Genomic DNA, 16,618 nt, shown 5'->3' with positions numbered 1-16,618 from the left:
CAGCTCTCATGTTCTCGATCTATAACTATTTTCAAACTTTTGTCATCTTACTCATCACTATCTCAGCTACGCACCAGTATGCAACCACGCTCTAATCTACATATATGTATCCATCTGTCCGAGCTCTGCGAGCGCGCGCGGACAGGTGGTACGTTAACGTTAACGTGAGAGAGAGAGGCAGGTCTGCACAGTCAATCAGTCATCTTACACTCATCGCGAGCAGTCGACACAGTCTCTATCTCTCCAAAATGTCTTCGTCATCTAACAGCAATGGTCAACTCGTTAATGCATTGGACGCCAGAGCACAAAGGTAAGTGAATGCGGATTTGTTATTTTTGTAATAGGGACGGGTTATGGTAGACGGAGAAGCTCCTAGGATAGTTGAGGCTTGAAGATCGGATCTGGATAAGAACCGAGAACAGTTAGTCCTTGAAGCCCGAGCTTAAGCTCTTGCAAATCCTCATCTCGGTGCTAAGATCCTAATATTAGACGAGGGCTAGACAGTATCAGGTATTAAATCATGTGTCGTAGCTCAGACAGGGTCTAGGCAATCAAGTATATACAGACCTATACACAGCTCTATCTAGGCTTAAACTAGTCCGCGCTATCTCACAAATCCTACTAGACCTGGACCAGTAGTTAGGACTTGCCTTCTAACCCCTATAATAAGAGTGTGTAGGCATATGTGACGTTCACACTGTGAGACTTGATAATCAATACTGCGTTAAGAGCGCCTAGGAGACCTCGAGTCTAACCAATGAGATAGGGATGCATATAGATATTATGAGACAATTAGTCTAGTGTGACAAGAGAGTGATGTGACGTGGAATGTGTAATTGCGTGTAAATTGCTAGTGTACATAGATACCATTGGAGATAGTAGGACTAGGTGACAGTGGGAATGGAAATATAGGCTTGTGGGAAGACTATGTTTTGGGAAGATCTAGTATAAGGCTAACATGATGTCTCAGAAAGTTTTGTGGATAGATAATTTAAGGGACTAATTAACTAATGTGTCCTAATGTCAAGATATGCAGGCACATACCAATCAGACAGGCAGTCTGTATTCATTTTAGTCCAAATTTCCTAGATGACAGTCTGGCAGACACTTCATAGCGAAACAATAAAACCAAGAGACTCTGAAAACTACAGTAAAACCCCCATCGAATTATTCCAGATACCACAATAGAGCTCTTGGACAAGTTCTCCCAAATACCCATACTGGAAAAAGAACACATTCCAAGAATCAAGGAAATGACCAAGAAAACCAAGAGCCCCGTCAGAAGAGATCAACTCCAGATGCCTCGCAGCCAGGACCATCGAATCGTGGTACTCCAGAAGCTCCGATCGTTGCTGCAGATTTCACTAGAGCAGTGATCATTGTCAGCGCTGATCAAAAATTCAAGCAAGAAGTCGAAAGTGATCGGGTCCAAGTAATCGAGCGATTCGAGGCGCAGATTCCACAAGATTGTCAAGAAGAAGGATCATGGAGTCGCCAAGGAGCCGAGTACCCAGGGATTCCGTCAAGAAAGCTTTGCAAGGTGGATATCGAAGCTAATGGAGTTGTAGGGGAAGGAGTTGTGCAGGCAGCTTATGAGGTGAGTAGAGTTTGTAGGGTACGAGTTTTTGATATGTTGTAGACCAAGCCTAGAGCTACAATTTTGTAGTGGACAACTTTTTGGTAGGGGTTCCTGGTTTTCAGATACGAGACTTTGACTTCCAGAGCGCATATCTTAAAATCTATAGCCGCTATCAACATCAGGATCACTACAAAATCATACCCTCGACTTGATTTATAAAATGCTATAAGCCGACGACTTACTAATTGTACCCAATTCATTAAAACTTCCAGATCCACAACACTCCCTCACAAGCGCTCGTCCTCCACCAAGGCCGCACTTGCCTCACCATGTCCTCCGCGCACACAGCCGAGTTTTCCAGCGCCATCAGAGACAGACTGGTGCTCAAGAACCGATTCCTGGACACCATGAAGAGAGCAATCGGAAGGGACCTCGTCAATCGTGAAAAGTATTTGAATAAGGAAATCCTAGAGAATCCGGATCACCCATTCTGGATGTACCAGGATCTTTCATTCTTCCACTCGAAGGCCGCAGGATATCAAATTCTGTACATGTGCTTGAAGAATCAAATTGTGGCGCCACCAAGATTCTCGGTACGTTAAAAGTTATGTGATTAGAAAGCTGACGTCGTAGGGATCCTGAATCTGTTTTTAGAATTTGTCTAGGTGAAGAATGAGCAGATATATAGGCCTCTAAAGTTTGATCTCTTACTATCTCGACTCATTGTGACCATTATTTAAAATTTTAAATTCTATGTAAAAGCTTTACAGTACACCCCGGTTAACATGTTCACAAAAAGTGCATACAATGTGTGGAAGAACAACGCGGCCAACAAGAGATTTGACGAGTTGAAGAAAGTGAGCATCAGAGGATCGAAGAAGGCCACCGTGTGTGAGAACCCATCAGGATGCGTGTGCAATCAGCGGGTGAGTAATGGGGGCACAGTTACGGTATGGGGATAATGTAGGGGCGGTGTACGAGTGCTAGTAGTTATACTGTGGGCATACTGTGGTCGGACTGTAGTCATAATGTAGCCTTACTCTGATCACGTTGTTAATGTCATACTGATACTGAAGAGGCGCTGAGAGGGTACAGTAGAGAAACTGATCTTACTGTAGAGTTACTCTGTTCACGTTATTAATGACATACTGATGAGTAGTGGTACTGTAAATGTATTGTAAGGAAATAATGGTCTTACTGTTGTAATGCTGCAAAAGTTCCTGTATTGATGTTTCCGTCATACCGGGACTCTTGTTTTACTTGTTTTAGGCAGACTTACTGGGGGTCTTATGGTTAAGGTAGTCGTCATGTTGTCATACTTTGATCATACTGTAATCATACTATAATTCATTTGAGATCTGTGGTCTAGGGGTACTATGATGAAACTAAAGTTGGTCTCCCTTTACAACCCTTTCCATTTCCAGTTCGCCGCTCTCTACGATGATAAGGCCACCCAGTTCCTCTACAAAGCCGATGGCCTCCTCAACCTGAAAGACTACAATCCCGCAGTGAGCCGACTCGTGATGGAATGCTCCGACGCCTGCGGATGCTCCATCAATTGCCCCAACCGCCAACTGCAACGAGGACGGAACAAGGCGTTGGTGGTCTACCATGAGGATGAGCTTCGAGGATTTGGTCTCCGCGCCGCTGAGCCTATCAAAAAGGGCGAACTTATCACCCATTACGCCGGAGTAATCCACACGATAAGTAAGGAAGACCACAAGAATCGTCAGATCTCATATGACGCGGAGCTGACAATGTTCAGCAAGCGTCTTGTGATTGCATCGGACACTGTGGGCAACGTGGCTCGATTCCTTGGCCACGCTTGTAGTCCCTCCGCCGTATTCATGGAGACTTACAGTAGGAAATCGGAGATGAATATTGTGGTCCCACAAATTGGTGTCTATGCGCTGAAGGATATCAAGATTGGCGAAGCGGTCTCAATTTCTTATTGGAAAAAGGACGATCTAAGAGAGAAAAAGGGCGTGAAACAAGTGAAGTGTGGATGCAAGGTCGGGTGCAAGAGTTGGATTAAAGTATAATTGGATTGTGCGTGAAGATTTTTTTATTTTGTTTTAGTGTACTGTTTTTGTTTTGTTTCGGTTTTCTTTGAATAAATTTTTAAAAATTAAAACTGAGCAGGAACTGTATCATCGAAGTATAACAAAACAGCCGATGCACCATGTTTCACAGAATTTCGAGAATATTGCTGACATGGTTTGGGTATGAATGAAAATTGATGGGAAAGAAGATTCGGATTATTAAAATTTGCAGTACTTCGTTTTTTTTTTCATTTTTCAATCGGAAACGTGAGAGCAAAAAAAGCGATGCACCATTCTTCATGGCTAATTGCAGAATTGACCATACTGACTTATACATACAACGGAAATTGTCGATGCACCATATTTTACGACAAATTGCAAAATTTTTAAAAATTCGTTCAGAAATTGTTTTCATTTGAATGAAAGTTGACAAAAACGAGGTGTAGCATTAGAAAAGTAGCAGAAATTTAGATTTTATGGAGTAGGAAATCTCAATTTTAGTGTAAACATAGTCGATGCACCATATTTTACGATAACTACTACAAATTCCAGATATTCGAAAAACCGCCAATGAATCCTCTGGGTAGCGGTAAAACAAAACGAACAACACTGCCGATATTGAAAATGAAAAAAAAACACATAAATTATTGGCTACTGTAGCTCAAAACCTGTGCAAAAACTGAGTCGATGCACCATATTTTACAACAACTAGCGGAATTTTCAAGTTTCCTCGAAAGCGTCGTACTAAGTTAAACCGTAGCTTCAGTTTTATAACAACCTTAGATGCCCCGACTCACCTCAACGTGTACTGCTCCTTTGTATGTCTCAAATGTCTCCATTGATGCACGAACGCTTGTTCCGGACTCGTATCACTCTCAATCCATCCACTAACCACCAAAGTACAACTTAAACTGACACCATCACAGAGTGTCTCCACAGTGAACTCCTCGATAGCCCCGACTCGTTTCTTCATTTTGTATCCGGTGAATCCAGCACCGGCCACGCCCATTGTGGTGCCTAGGACTGCTGCTCCAGCGGTAGTTGCTAGGCCAGCGACGGCGGTCCCTCCACCTATGAGCATTCCAGCTGATGCTGCGACGAGGGGAGCCGCGAGGCCTCCGGTGAGCCCGATAAGGACTCCGCCAACTCCACCAGCTGCTCCGATCATCAGGTAGCGTTTGATCTTCTTGTTACGGGCGGTCTTCTCGCGGACTACACGGCTTTGTCTGGAAAATGCTTAACTGAAGTGGTGGCCTAAAAACCGGTAGTCTTGAATTTCCAGGTCACGTTTACAACAACACATTCACAACAATCACTATCACAATATAGTCAGAACCTACCCTTCAGACAACTTTCTGACAGAAACTCTGAAATTTGTCGGTTTTTTCTACATTAAGTATAATTTTCTGTAGACAAATGTTACACGGTTGGAGAGCTGAAGACGTGAGGATTCTGAATCTGTTTTTGAAAGTTTTCTAGCAATAATTTTGTCCAAGTTACAACATTTCTCATCTGGAGTCAAAAAGTCGAAACTTCAAACATACATAACTCCGCCCATTGTCCTTCTAACCAAAAAATTCCAACAGATTCAGAATCCTCACGTTTTCATCTTTCCTATTCTATACAATCTGATACTTTAAAACTTACTCAGACTCCACAAACTGCTCGTCCAGTAAAGTGTTCGCTAGGGAGTCTTCGACCTCCTCAAACTCGGTCCATACCACACCGAGGAGGGTGGTGAGGTGGCGGAGGAGTACTCGGTAACGACTGTCGTAGTTACCTGAAAAGAGTGAGTTGGTGGTCTGAGTGTCCGAATGTCTGGATGTCTGTCTGTGTGTCTAGGTGTTCGGTTTAGAGTAGCTGTATGGAGGTCATTGAGTAACTTTATCAATTTAAAGGTGTGGATTCCTAGTTAGTGCTTCGTTGTTTTTGATATTATGGAAACTGGAGTACTACTCCTTGGTTTGGCCGGTGGAACCACCCTGGTGTCACCGATTTTTGACAATCTCTTTCTTAGAACCTTTAGTGCGAAAACGTCTTCTTTATGGCCAAACCAAGGAGTAGTACTCCAATTTCCATAGTAACTTTATCGCTTTGAGCATACGGCACAGTACCCCATCTTGTCTTCAGATGACGAAACTTTTCCACGTTATAGAACATTGCACATTTTAGTTTTGTAGATGACAACTTTTTGATGGTGCTTCTAGTTTTTGAGATGCAAGCCGTAGAAGTGACCCTGTCGCTCTTCGCAGTGAGATCAGCCTGTCTTTGAAGGCCCGTAGCCCAAAAACAACAAACGTTACAAACAAAGTTTTTGATAGCAAAATGTAGGCCTAGTTTTGTTTTATAACTCAAAAACTCAAAAATAAAATAAAATGGAATAAATCTTGTAGCCAGCACTTTTTAGAACTACCATAATATCACAATCCTTGGCTTTGACCTTACGCCACTGAGCCCCAACTTGATCACACGTTAAAAAATTTAGTATGTTACAGAATAAACTATGCTCTACAACTTTGTAGTTGACTTTTTTCTGTTAGCTCTTTTAGATTTTGAGATATGCATCTGGGAAGTTACGCGCCGATGTGGTGTCTTAAACCTCCCGTATCTAAAAACCTTGCAAAGCTATCAAATAGTTTTCAACAACAAAAATGAAGGTTTTGATATGATATAACTAAAAAACACAAAGTATTTAAAAAATAATGTGCCAGTGAGGGATTTTTGCAACTCCCATTAGATTGGCGTTAGGGACACTACTCTACTAAAGATTTCACGTACCTTGTGTAACAAACGCGATCAATAAGCTAGCCAAGAACGGTGTGGATCCTTCTGTCTTATAAATTGGATCTTCCCTGACTGACAGTATCATCGGTGCAATATCCGTCAACTCCTCTTCCCCCTCCAAGTGAGTCTTCATTGTTTTCACCACTTTATCCGGTAGATCAAGACATTGAGTGACAATGTTGAAGGTAGACTTGCAGAAGAATCTGGAACTCAGAACATTTTGGAGGTACAGACAGAGAAAACAAAAGACTTACATAGAATTCGGGTCATTGTCATCCCAGAAATCTAAACGGAGTACTGTAGTGGCGAGGTTGGCTAACGCAAAGCGGGTGGCTGGTTGGAGGACGATAGGGGTTTCGAGAGAGCGATGGCGTGGGGAATCTGGAAAATTTTTCTGTGTGTCCGGACATCCGGATATCCCCAAGTAAACTCACTGCTCGAAGTACTCGACGTCGTCGACATATTCCGTTGTGGGAACGCCTTGGCGAGTGGTTGAGGACTCCGCTTCGACTGGAACATGTTTAGTAAAAGCATGATTACAAAAATTTGTGAGCAACATTATTCAGAAACTAGAATTGAGATGGAGCCCCGCCCACTGATATCACTTTGCTAAACACATTTTGAAACAGGTGAAAATTATGGGGTCTTATGATTATGGGGTTTAGAGTCTTGAGACTTTGGGGGAAAGGTGGAAAAGTTTATCTAAGTTATTTTCAGAAATATTTTCAGATTCCAATTATTGAAGGTAAAGTAGTTAGAGATAGATGTGAAAACTAGCTCCATGTTTACGGTAAAAAACTAGAAAAGAAACATTAAAAAACGTGTGATAATTTCTATGAAAAAAAATCTGACTGGAAGGTTGCTACTAGATTTTTGAAGGTACCCTATTTTTATATATATTATAGCGACCATCTCGTCCGATCTACAGTAGCGAGCATAAGTGAGCACCCCTTCATATTTTTATGTGTAACTCTGCTGAATTGTGTCCATTCTGAAAAAACTTTTTTTTGAAAGCTAGCCAAAGTGTTCAGCATTAGGAAAATATGTTTTTTGAAAATTTTCCATCACTGATTTTTTTGATAATCGATTTTTCCTGATCTTGATTTGAAAATCCGAAAAAAAACTTTTTATTTTTCTCTTGGAGTTATTGAGTTTTTTGTTTCAAAATGTTGAAAACAGTCTAAATAAACAAAATATTATGTTGAATCAATTTTTTAAAACTCTGACCATCGTGCTAGAGCTCCAGAAGTCAAAAGTAGTGGTCAAAAATCTTCATAACTCATCCAAAAATGGTCGAAATTTGTCAAAACATGTACCAAAAGATGTGTCTTAAATTTTGCTACAAAAAACATTTAAAAATTATGATTTTCAAAAAAAACAATTTTCTAATTTTTTTCACTCAAAAATTAGTTTATTCCCATTTTTTCTCCATTTCCAAAATTTTCTGACTATAAAACGATCAAATAATACAGATGTGTGCTTTATTAAGTGTGATAAAGCATTTTCTCGCGAGTTTTTGAAAAGTATGCGCGTTTTATAGTCAGAAAATTTTGGAAATGAAGAAAAAATGAGAATAAACTAATTTTTGAGTGAAAAAAATTAGAAAATTGTTTTTTTTGAAAATCATAATTTTTAAATGTTTTTTGTAGCAAAACTCAAGACACATCTTTTAGTACATGTTTCGAAAAATTTCGAGCATTTTTGGATGAGTTATGAAAATTTTCCCGTGACCACTACTTTTGACTTCTTGAGCTCTAGCACGATGGTCAGAATTTAAGAAACCGATTCAACATAATTTTTTGTTTATTTAGACTGTTTCCGTCATTTTCAAACAAAAAACACAATAACACCAAGAGAAAAATAAAAAGTTTTTTTTCGGATTTTCAAATCAAGATCAGGAAGAATCGATTATCGAAAAAATCAGTGATAGAAATTTTTCAAAAAACATATTTCCTTATTGCTGAATACTTTGGCTACCTTTCAAAAAAAGTTTTTGCAAAACGGACATGATTCAGCAGAGTTACACTAAAAAATATCTCACCTCATCACTAGAATTGGAAGACGTTGACGGTGTCGGTGTGGCGCACTTGCTCATCTCCTAAGTGGGGCACTGCAGAGAAGTCACCTAGCACTCTGTAACGAAATAAAATGTGATTCTGCTTCTACAAATCTCCAAACGAGATCTCTTTGCAAAAAAAGAGAAAAAGGAAGAAAAAAGGCTTGTGAAGAAGGGAACGAATTTTCGAAAGCGAGGAGGAGAAGCTTCCTTTTACCGGAAGGACATCTCGTTTTTGTGTCCTCCTGACTGCTTTCTACGAAATCAAGAATCCTTTGTCCAAGAAGAAGAGGAAGAAAAAAAGGAGAAGAAGGAGCACAAATTGGACAAGGAGCTTCTTCTGGAAGGGGGAGAAGAATTCCACTACAATTAATTAGGTTTTTTCTCCCCGTTTTGTCGTTTTTTGATCATTTGGGAGGGGTTCATTTTGTTGTTCGTTAACGTTAACACGGGGGGGGCGGTCCCTACGGAGAGCTGGTTGATTGGATGTAAACAATTTGATGAAGCGGTTAAGAGGAGATGGGAAAAAAGTTGATTCATTAAAATGGGTGGCTGGAATGAATGACTAAACAAATAAACAGAAGCATAGCCTTAACAAAGTTGAAAACAATGGAAACCTGCTAAAGATTGGAAATGAATAGATAACTGAAAATGTAAGGGTACTGAATCTATTGAAGAAATTGAGCTAAGAAACGAGTTGAGCGAGAAACGAAAATATAAATTTATATTTTTACAAGAGATGAAGGTGTGAGAATTTAAAATCGGTCAAACACTTTTCAGCTAGAAGCAAAGTGAAGCGAGATTCTCGCTCGAGATGAAAAACCGTGTAACTCGGATCAATTTAAGTTTTACAAGGGAAGTCTTTAGAGACGCCATTTTCAAACGAGCTATAAATTTGGTTGTAGGTATTTTCCATCACGAGCAGTCCATTTCTGTAGTCGAAACCTGCTACATGTCTCTGCGGGTCGAGTTATGAGCTCTCAAACTTTTCATATGGATAAGCTTTTTCACGTGGAATTACAAATCGACAAGTAGTATACGCAAGATATTCTCATTTTTGCAACGTACTAGAATAGGTAAACCGCTGGGGAACACAAATGGAACCGAGCGGTGGCGAATATACAGCCTATTTAAAATTCCATGTGAACAGGCTTGACCATATGAAAAGTTTGAGAGCTCATAACTTGGCTCGCAGAGACATTTAGCAGGTTTTGACTTCAGAAATGGACTCCCCGTGGTCGAAAGTATCTATGACCAAATGTATAGGTCGTTTGAAAGTGGCGTCTCCAAAAACTTCCCTTGTTAGAAAAAACGAAATACAGATTTCCAATTTTAGGCTCTCAGGTTTGTAGGTTTCCTTCTTATGAAAGTTTGAAGAAGGGAACGAAAATTTGAAACGAAAGTTATAGATCTTGTCAACTGTCTATAAAAGGTATAACCCATGAGAACGTGTCAAAACCTGTCGTGGTGTATGAGAAGGTAAGACTGCTTTCCATAAAGTAGGGTTCGAAATGGGGCGTCCCACATTTTTTCCGGTCACTTTGGAAAAAAAGTCAATTTTTGTCGGAGAGTAGTCAAACTTTCTCAGTGCGTGAAGACGTAGCTGGGGACGCGATATCCAAAATTTCAAGAATATAGGTTCATTTTTAACCGTTTTATGACAATTTGGGACGCGCGGGACGTCCCAACTCGTCCCATTTCAATCCCTACCATAAAGAATAAAGACAACTTCACAAGCACCTGCTCATCTAGGCTCTTGCAGGCAATCGATGTCAAATGTACAAGTACTTGGGCGTGTGGGAAGAGATGAAAGGGATGAGTAGCTGGAAAAAATTAATCAGAAAAATCTTCCCATAGGCCGCTCGAAGTGAGACAATGGGAAAACAGGAATAAATGTTAAATAATGTATACGGAGCTAATGGCATTGACAGTTATTGACCTCGATAAAAAGATTGCGACGATTATGTAAAAAATAACAAAATTGAAAATGTGAATTGAGTCAGTTTACATACATGGAAGATAATTTTCTATATCTTACAAAAATGTAGCAAACTGAGTCAAGAACCATCTAAAACAAATTTCCCGGGAAAACTCTCAACATTCAATAAATTAGGCTATGTACCGCACTATCTAGATTTTCTGACATAAACATTTGATGAAAAATAAGCAACATCTTTTCTTTTTTTTATAGGAGAAGTCTCTTTAAGAAGATTTGAACAAAACCTTTTTGTAATAACCGTTTGGCTTCTACCATACCGGACACTCAAACTTCGTCCGATTTTTGGAGTCCAAGTAAACCTCTCAAGAACCAATTTCCAAATCCGAGTGAACTTGGTGAACAGAACAGAGAAGCAATAGGAAACCAGAAACAAGACTAAATAACCGAGTGACTTAGTAATTGCTGCTGAAATTCGAGAAAGCGGAAGTTTTCAAACGGAGCAGAGTTCAGCAAGATTTTTGGAATTTGAAGAGGACCGAAGCTTGTTGAGAAGAAAAACGAGAAAAAACATGGAAACGATATTAGCGCCCATTGTTAATTACTAATATTCTCTTGTTTTTTTAGAGAAAATAACCTTAATTTAGTTAGTATCACTGCAAGTTTAGCTATGCAAAATACATAACCTTAATTATTATTAGAGCGCTTTTACCGCATTGAGAAACTCATTTCCCTAATAAAAAAATAAAACCTTGCACCTCGAAATTTCAGCGAAATGAGGTAAAACAGTCTACGTGTATTTGTGTGCAGTGACGAGACACAAACAGTGAGAAGAGACGCAGACGGTTAGAGAGGAGACCAGGTGGAAATATCAAATTGAAAAAGAGAAAAGGAACAAGTGATGTGTTTGTGGTGCACAGAAATAGAGACAGACACAAAAAAAGGCGGAAAAGAAGAGAGAGAGAGAATAGAAATTTGTTGAAAAAAACTATTGAAGTAAAAGGAAAGTGAGTGAAGAGGAGAGAGGGGGATGAGAGAAGACAACAAAAACGAACTAACCTAATTTGAAGAGGGAGAAGCTGAAGAATAGCTATGAGGAAGAAAAAAGAAATGAAAAGTCAATTAATTTGATAACGATGGGAGGGTGGTAGTGGTGATGAAGAGGAAGCAATTGCGCTCTAGTGGACTTTGAACTCTCTGGACAAAGTAAGTGGTGAGGGTCAGAGTAGCATGGAAGTGAAAATTTCTTATCCGGAAGTCGGAAGTCGGAAGTCGGAAGTAAAATTTCTTATCCGGAAGTCGGAAGTCGGAAGTAACATTCCTTATCCGGAAGTCGGAAGTCGGAAGTGATTTTTCTTATCCGGAAGTCGGAAGTCGGAATGATAAAACTGCCCGGAAGTCGGAAGTCGGAAGTCGGAATTCCATGCAACTCTGGTGAGGGTAGATCTAGAACGTTCTAGAAACTAGACAGGCTAAAGTTTTTGGTATATTAGGTAAATCAGGTAAGCCTGATGTATTGGGCAAAAAAGCTGGGGGATTTTAGAAAGAAAATTAGACGAATGAAAAGCTCAAGACGTAAGAATGATGAATTTATTGAAAATTTGAAGTTAGGAGCAGGGTTGGAAAATCCCGGGCCGTCCCGGCCCGGACGGCCCGGATTCAAAAAATGTGCACCATTTTTTCACAAATTTCTGCAAAATTTTCATTTAAAAAAAGTCAAAATACTCAAAAATTTCAAATTTCTACAGGAGCCGGGCCGGGCCGAGGAAGATTTTTCAGTCGGCCCGGCCACGCCCGGCCCGGAATTTCCCAACTCTGGTTAGGAGCAAACGGGGAAAAAATAGTACAGGGATTATATCACTCGAAATGAAAAATCGTGAAAATCTGTTCAAAAAGGGCCGATACAAAAATTCTGCTTCAATTACAGTATTTTCGGCATGTTAGTTTTTGAAAAACTCACCAAAACTAGTGAATTCGGCTTATTGAAAAATTGGCAACCAACGATATTTTTAGGCCAGAAGGGGCTGCAGGGCATTTACTGCTTCCGTATTCTGTTAGGTTCTTTGAAAATCATAATAAAACAGCTGGCCTAATAACTCAGGTCTGCGAAAACTAGGCCATCAAGATCTCCCAAAAATTATTTAAAAGTTGTTGATGTCACAATCTTTGTAGAAAATATGCTCTATTGGTAGACCTTGAGTGCTATTTCATCTATCTCTCGATCTTAGTCAGTGACCACGGAGCTACGGTACCTATGGCTACTGACAATAATTGGATCAGATGTTCTCCCTGATTCATAAAGGAGTAAAGCACCAAAAACGAGAAATAAAGAGGGAGGTGTTATAAAAACAAAAAAGGATGGGCAAACATACCAGCAGAAGGGAGAGAAAATGTTTATTTTTAGGGGAGAAAGAGAGAATGAAAATATTTGTCTTTCTCGCGCCCTCTTTTCTTCTTCTCATTGCCCTCCTTATGAGGGTAATTTCTGGAAACTTCTGGGTTTTTAGTAGGCAAGAGTATGAAAAACTTATACTTAAAGACATGACCTTCTAGATTATTGACCAACTTAAAATCAGGAAGTAAGTAGATCACAATTTCCTACCATGATTGTCTAGGACGTCCTGGAGCACCTCCTGCAAACCAAAAATATATGATTTCATCTCGAGAATTAATCCGAAAAGGCTTAGCAGGTTGGTTTTTGGTGATTTGGTGTTTTTTCCAAAAAATGTTTAATTTCCTTCCTACCAAACTACGCCACCTACATACATATATGCCGACAGAGCTCAGCAATGGGATAAGCCTCGGAGGAATGTCTAGAAAAATATTCCATGAGTTTTGGTGGTTAATTAACAAGACAGAACACAGAAAATGCACATTCTCAGCGTTAGACACCCGTCCCAAAATACAAAATCCGGTTTTGTGGATCTTTACCAGACATTTTTCGACATTTCCAATTTTGTAACATAGTATAGAAGAAACCTGGATCTTATTTTGTAGTTGACAACGCTATATATGACATTCTAATTGAATTTTATAAGTTCCTTAATTAAAAAAGCCTCCAAAACTAAAAATTGATATTCCCTCTCCCTTCTGGAAAAAGAAAACAACAACCAAAAAAAGCATGAAGAGAATTAGAGAGTTAGAGAAACAGAGCTCACCCTTTCCAACAAAAAAAAACAACAATAAATAAGATGTGCTCTCTTGAAGAGCATCACACATAGCCATAGACACAAATTTCTATTTCTTTTCTGACTGATTTATGGGTCTTCCAACTTTCTTTTTCGGAGGAGAAAGGGGGAAAGAGAGAGCTGTCGTTTTTTTTTTCAATTTCTAGATAGTAGTCGTTGAGAATCGAAATTCTGCATTTTTATGGTGCAAGGGCGCTCAATGGAAATAAGACTGATCATCAGAGATCTTTGAGGAAAAGAAGAGTCCGGTGGAGCGCTTTTGCACACTAAACCTTTGTGAAAATTTTGACGGCAAATACAGTACCGTCCAAAAGGTTGTAAACTTTGGCCGTTATCAGTGGAAATTCGCTAACTTTGTTGGTGTTTCATGGTATCACTGATTGTCCCACAAAGTAAGTTATGTATAAACCATACAGATCAGAAGTAGAACTCCATTTTTGTAGTTGAGAACATTTTTGTACGGACACTCCCTAGAGAGTTATGGTCATTTTAAGGGGACAGCTCAAAAATCGCTCTATTTTGCACTGAAATTGGTCGATTTGAAGGAGAAATTACTTCGACGATATGTAACTCTCTAGGGAACGTTCGTACAAAAAAGATGTCAACTACAAAAATGAAGTTCTACCTTTGTTATGTATAATTCATTAAAAATAGACTTGATAGGCCAGTTAGTATTACCATGACACGCTCTCAAAGTTGCCCGATTTCAACTAAAAACGGCCAAAGTTTACAACCTTTTGGACGGTACTGTAGCTGAAAGTAGATCATCAGTACTACGCTATGACGTCGGAAAATAAAATTTCGAAATATCTAACCTACGTGTTTCAGAAGTAAATAGAGCTCAATAAGAAAACAAAAAATAAAACATCAGCATCAGTTATTCATTATTTGTTCCCCCTTCTACTCTCTCTCTCTTTTTCAATTCTCTCTTCACTCTCAATAAACATTCACACATTAATTTTTCCCAAATTTTGTGGGAGAAAAAGGAGAAATTTAGCACTCTTTTGCTCTCTATCTGTCTTATATCAAAATGACGAAAATGCTATAATAATCTTTGTGTTTGTTTCAACGAAAAAAAAATGAGTTGAGGGAAAAATGAGTGAAATTTCAAAAAAATTTCCATTGATAAGAGAAATGAATTCATAAGGGAGGGACCGGATGAATGGGTGTGACTCTTCGTTTTCGGATGGGCGGGGGGCGGCACAGAATAGAAAGAGTATGACCGAAAAAAAGAGCTGAAAGAAAGAGATATGAAATAAAATGAATGACATTCAAACAACATGTTATTATTGTTATAGACACACACACATATTTTTGTGAATGGTTTGGCATGTAGAAGTGGGAGTCAGTGTGATCGTGTCAAAAATAATTTTTTTGGAGAGATGTTTTTTGTGGTCTCTGATACACACCAGACTTGCAATGGTCGGCGCGGACTCAGTACTGAAAGAAATGGAATTTTTGTTTCGAAAATTTTCCGATTCTTTTTCGAAAATTTTTTAATAATGATTTTTTGTATCAAAGGTTTTTGAGAATTATTCTATAATGGAAAAATATGAAAATTTTCAGAAAATTTTTTACAAACAAAATTGTAGTGGCCGACCCGGAATTTTGCTAGTCTAATGCCAGATTTGTTCGAAACTAATACTTTCAGAATAGGAAGTCTGAAAAATAATTTTGAAAATGATCAATTTGAAAAAATGTTTTTTACTGGAAACGCATTTTTCCGTTGTTTTCATATAAAGTTTCTTCAAAAATCACCGGCTTTTGCCGAAACTTCAACACGGAGGTCGGAAACCGGAGTGACCAGGAAGACCTGTGTACCATAGTTGTCCGGAATCCGGATTCCGGAAATTCCGGATCCCGGAATTCCGGGTTTTTTTTGACATTCCGGTTCCGGTTCCGGATTCCGGAAAATGAAAATTTTCATTCCGATTCTGGATACCGGATTCCGGTTTTTTAAAATTTTTTTCCGGAATCCCGAAGTTTAAATTTTAAAATTTTTTTGAGTTTTAAAGACAACTGCATTACTTCTCTTTCGGTTTCGATCCTCAAAAGTAATTTTAAACTTTATATATCATTGAAAACACTTGAAAAAATGACTTGGCCTTGCAAATTTTTCGAATCATTCCGGGTTCCGGATTCCGAAATTCCGGAATTCCGGGTTTTTTCGTCATTCCGGTTCCGGATTCCGAATTTCGAAAATTTGATTCCGGTTCCGGATTCCGTATTCAGGAAAATCTAAAATCTCATTCCGGTTCCGGATTCCGGAAACTGAAAAATCGCATTTCGTACAACTCTGCTGTGTACCTGTAATTTTCTATAATAATAAAAAAAAGGACTGCAAGGTCTACCTGTAATTCACAGCGTCAAAACTTAGTCTTTCACCTTTTAAGTCTTCAGCTTTGTACCAAAACATTTTCTCTGAGCAAATCACACTGAAATCCTCAATTCAGAGCAGTTGGTGCGCCACAATCTTTTAAAGCGCAAGTCAGGGCGTTTCAATTAAAATGGCGCTTCTATTACAAGTATTCTGGTATTCAACATTTAAAACTTTGCTATCTCTTGAACAAATTTCTCTAGTATCTGAGTATAAACTTGAAGCTCAAACCTGTAATGTCAGTGATAACGGAAATTAGATATCTCGAAAAACCCCAGATACAATACTCCTCAAAACTTGGGACCTTCTCAAATTTGGGAAAACTTGGAACCTTGAACGGTCGGATTAGAGGTCCACATGTTCTTTCTCAGACGACATCTCTTTCGATTGATTAGTCACGTTTTTGTTTGACCTCAGCGACCCCTTTCCCCCTGTTGCACGCCCTTTCCCAAGAAAACATAAAATAGATATACACTTTCCTATTCCTGTTAACACAAACCAATTATAGGTAAACAGGTATACGGTATACAGCTGCACAGATTTACGAATCAGGGAATTATGAACAGAAGTATGATGAATTACAGGTAGGCCTTGCAGGCGTTTTTTTCAGAAAATTACAGGTACACAGGTTTTCCTGGTAACGTCACCCTTAGGGT

General features: G+C 39.1%; 2 protein-coding genes across 2 annotated transcripts; one reads left to right on the top strand and one right to left on the bottom strand.

Moving 5' to 3' along the window:
• Positions 1 to 248: 248 nt before the first annotated feature.
• GCK72_004467 (uncharacterized protein) lies at positions 249 to 4,796 on the top strand (the record flags this gene model as incomplete). Its single annotated transcript, XM_003101034.2, has 6 exons — positions 249 to 310; positions 1,177 to 1,597; positions 1,852 to 2,172; positions 2,350 to 2,505; positions 3,004 to 3,615; positions 4,548 to 4,796. The coding sequence occupies 6 exons, from the start codon at positions 249 to 251 to the stop codon at positions 4,794 to 4,796; spliced, it is 1,821 nt and encodes a 606-aa protein (XP_003101082.2).
• Positions 4,415 to 6,924, bottom strand: GCK72_004466 (uncharacterized protein; the record flags this gene model as incomplete). Its single annotated transcript, XM_003101056.2, has 5 exons — positions 4,415 to 4,847; positions 5,269 to 5,401; positions 6,400 to 6,608; positions 6,660 to 6,786; positions 6,840 to 6,924. 5 exons carry the CDS (start codon positions 6,922 to 6,924, stop codon positions 4,415 to 4,417), a joined length of 987 nt encoding a protein of 328 aa, XP_003101104.1.
• Between the last annotated feature and the right edge of the window lie 9,694 nt (positions 6,925 to 16,618).

This window comes from Caenorhabditis remanei, chromosome II (genome assembly GCF_010183535.1).
Source record: "Caenorhabditis remanei strain PX506 chromosome II, whole genome shotgun sequence".
In the NCBI taxonomy this organism is placed as follows: domain Eukaryota; kingdom Metazoa; phylum Nematoda; class Chromadorea; order Rhabditida; family Rhabditidae; genus Caenorhabditis; species Caenorhabditis remanei.
The sequence above is the reverse complement of the archived record's forward strand: the minus strand, read 5'-3'. Positions and strand labels throughout refer to the sequence as shown.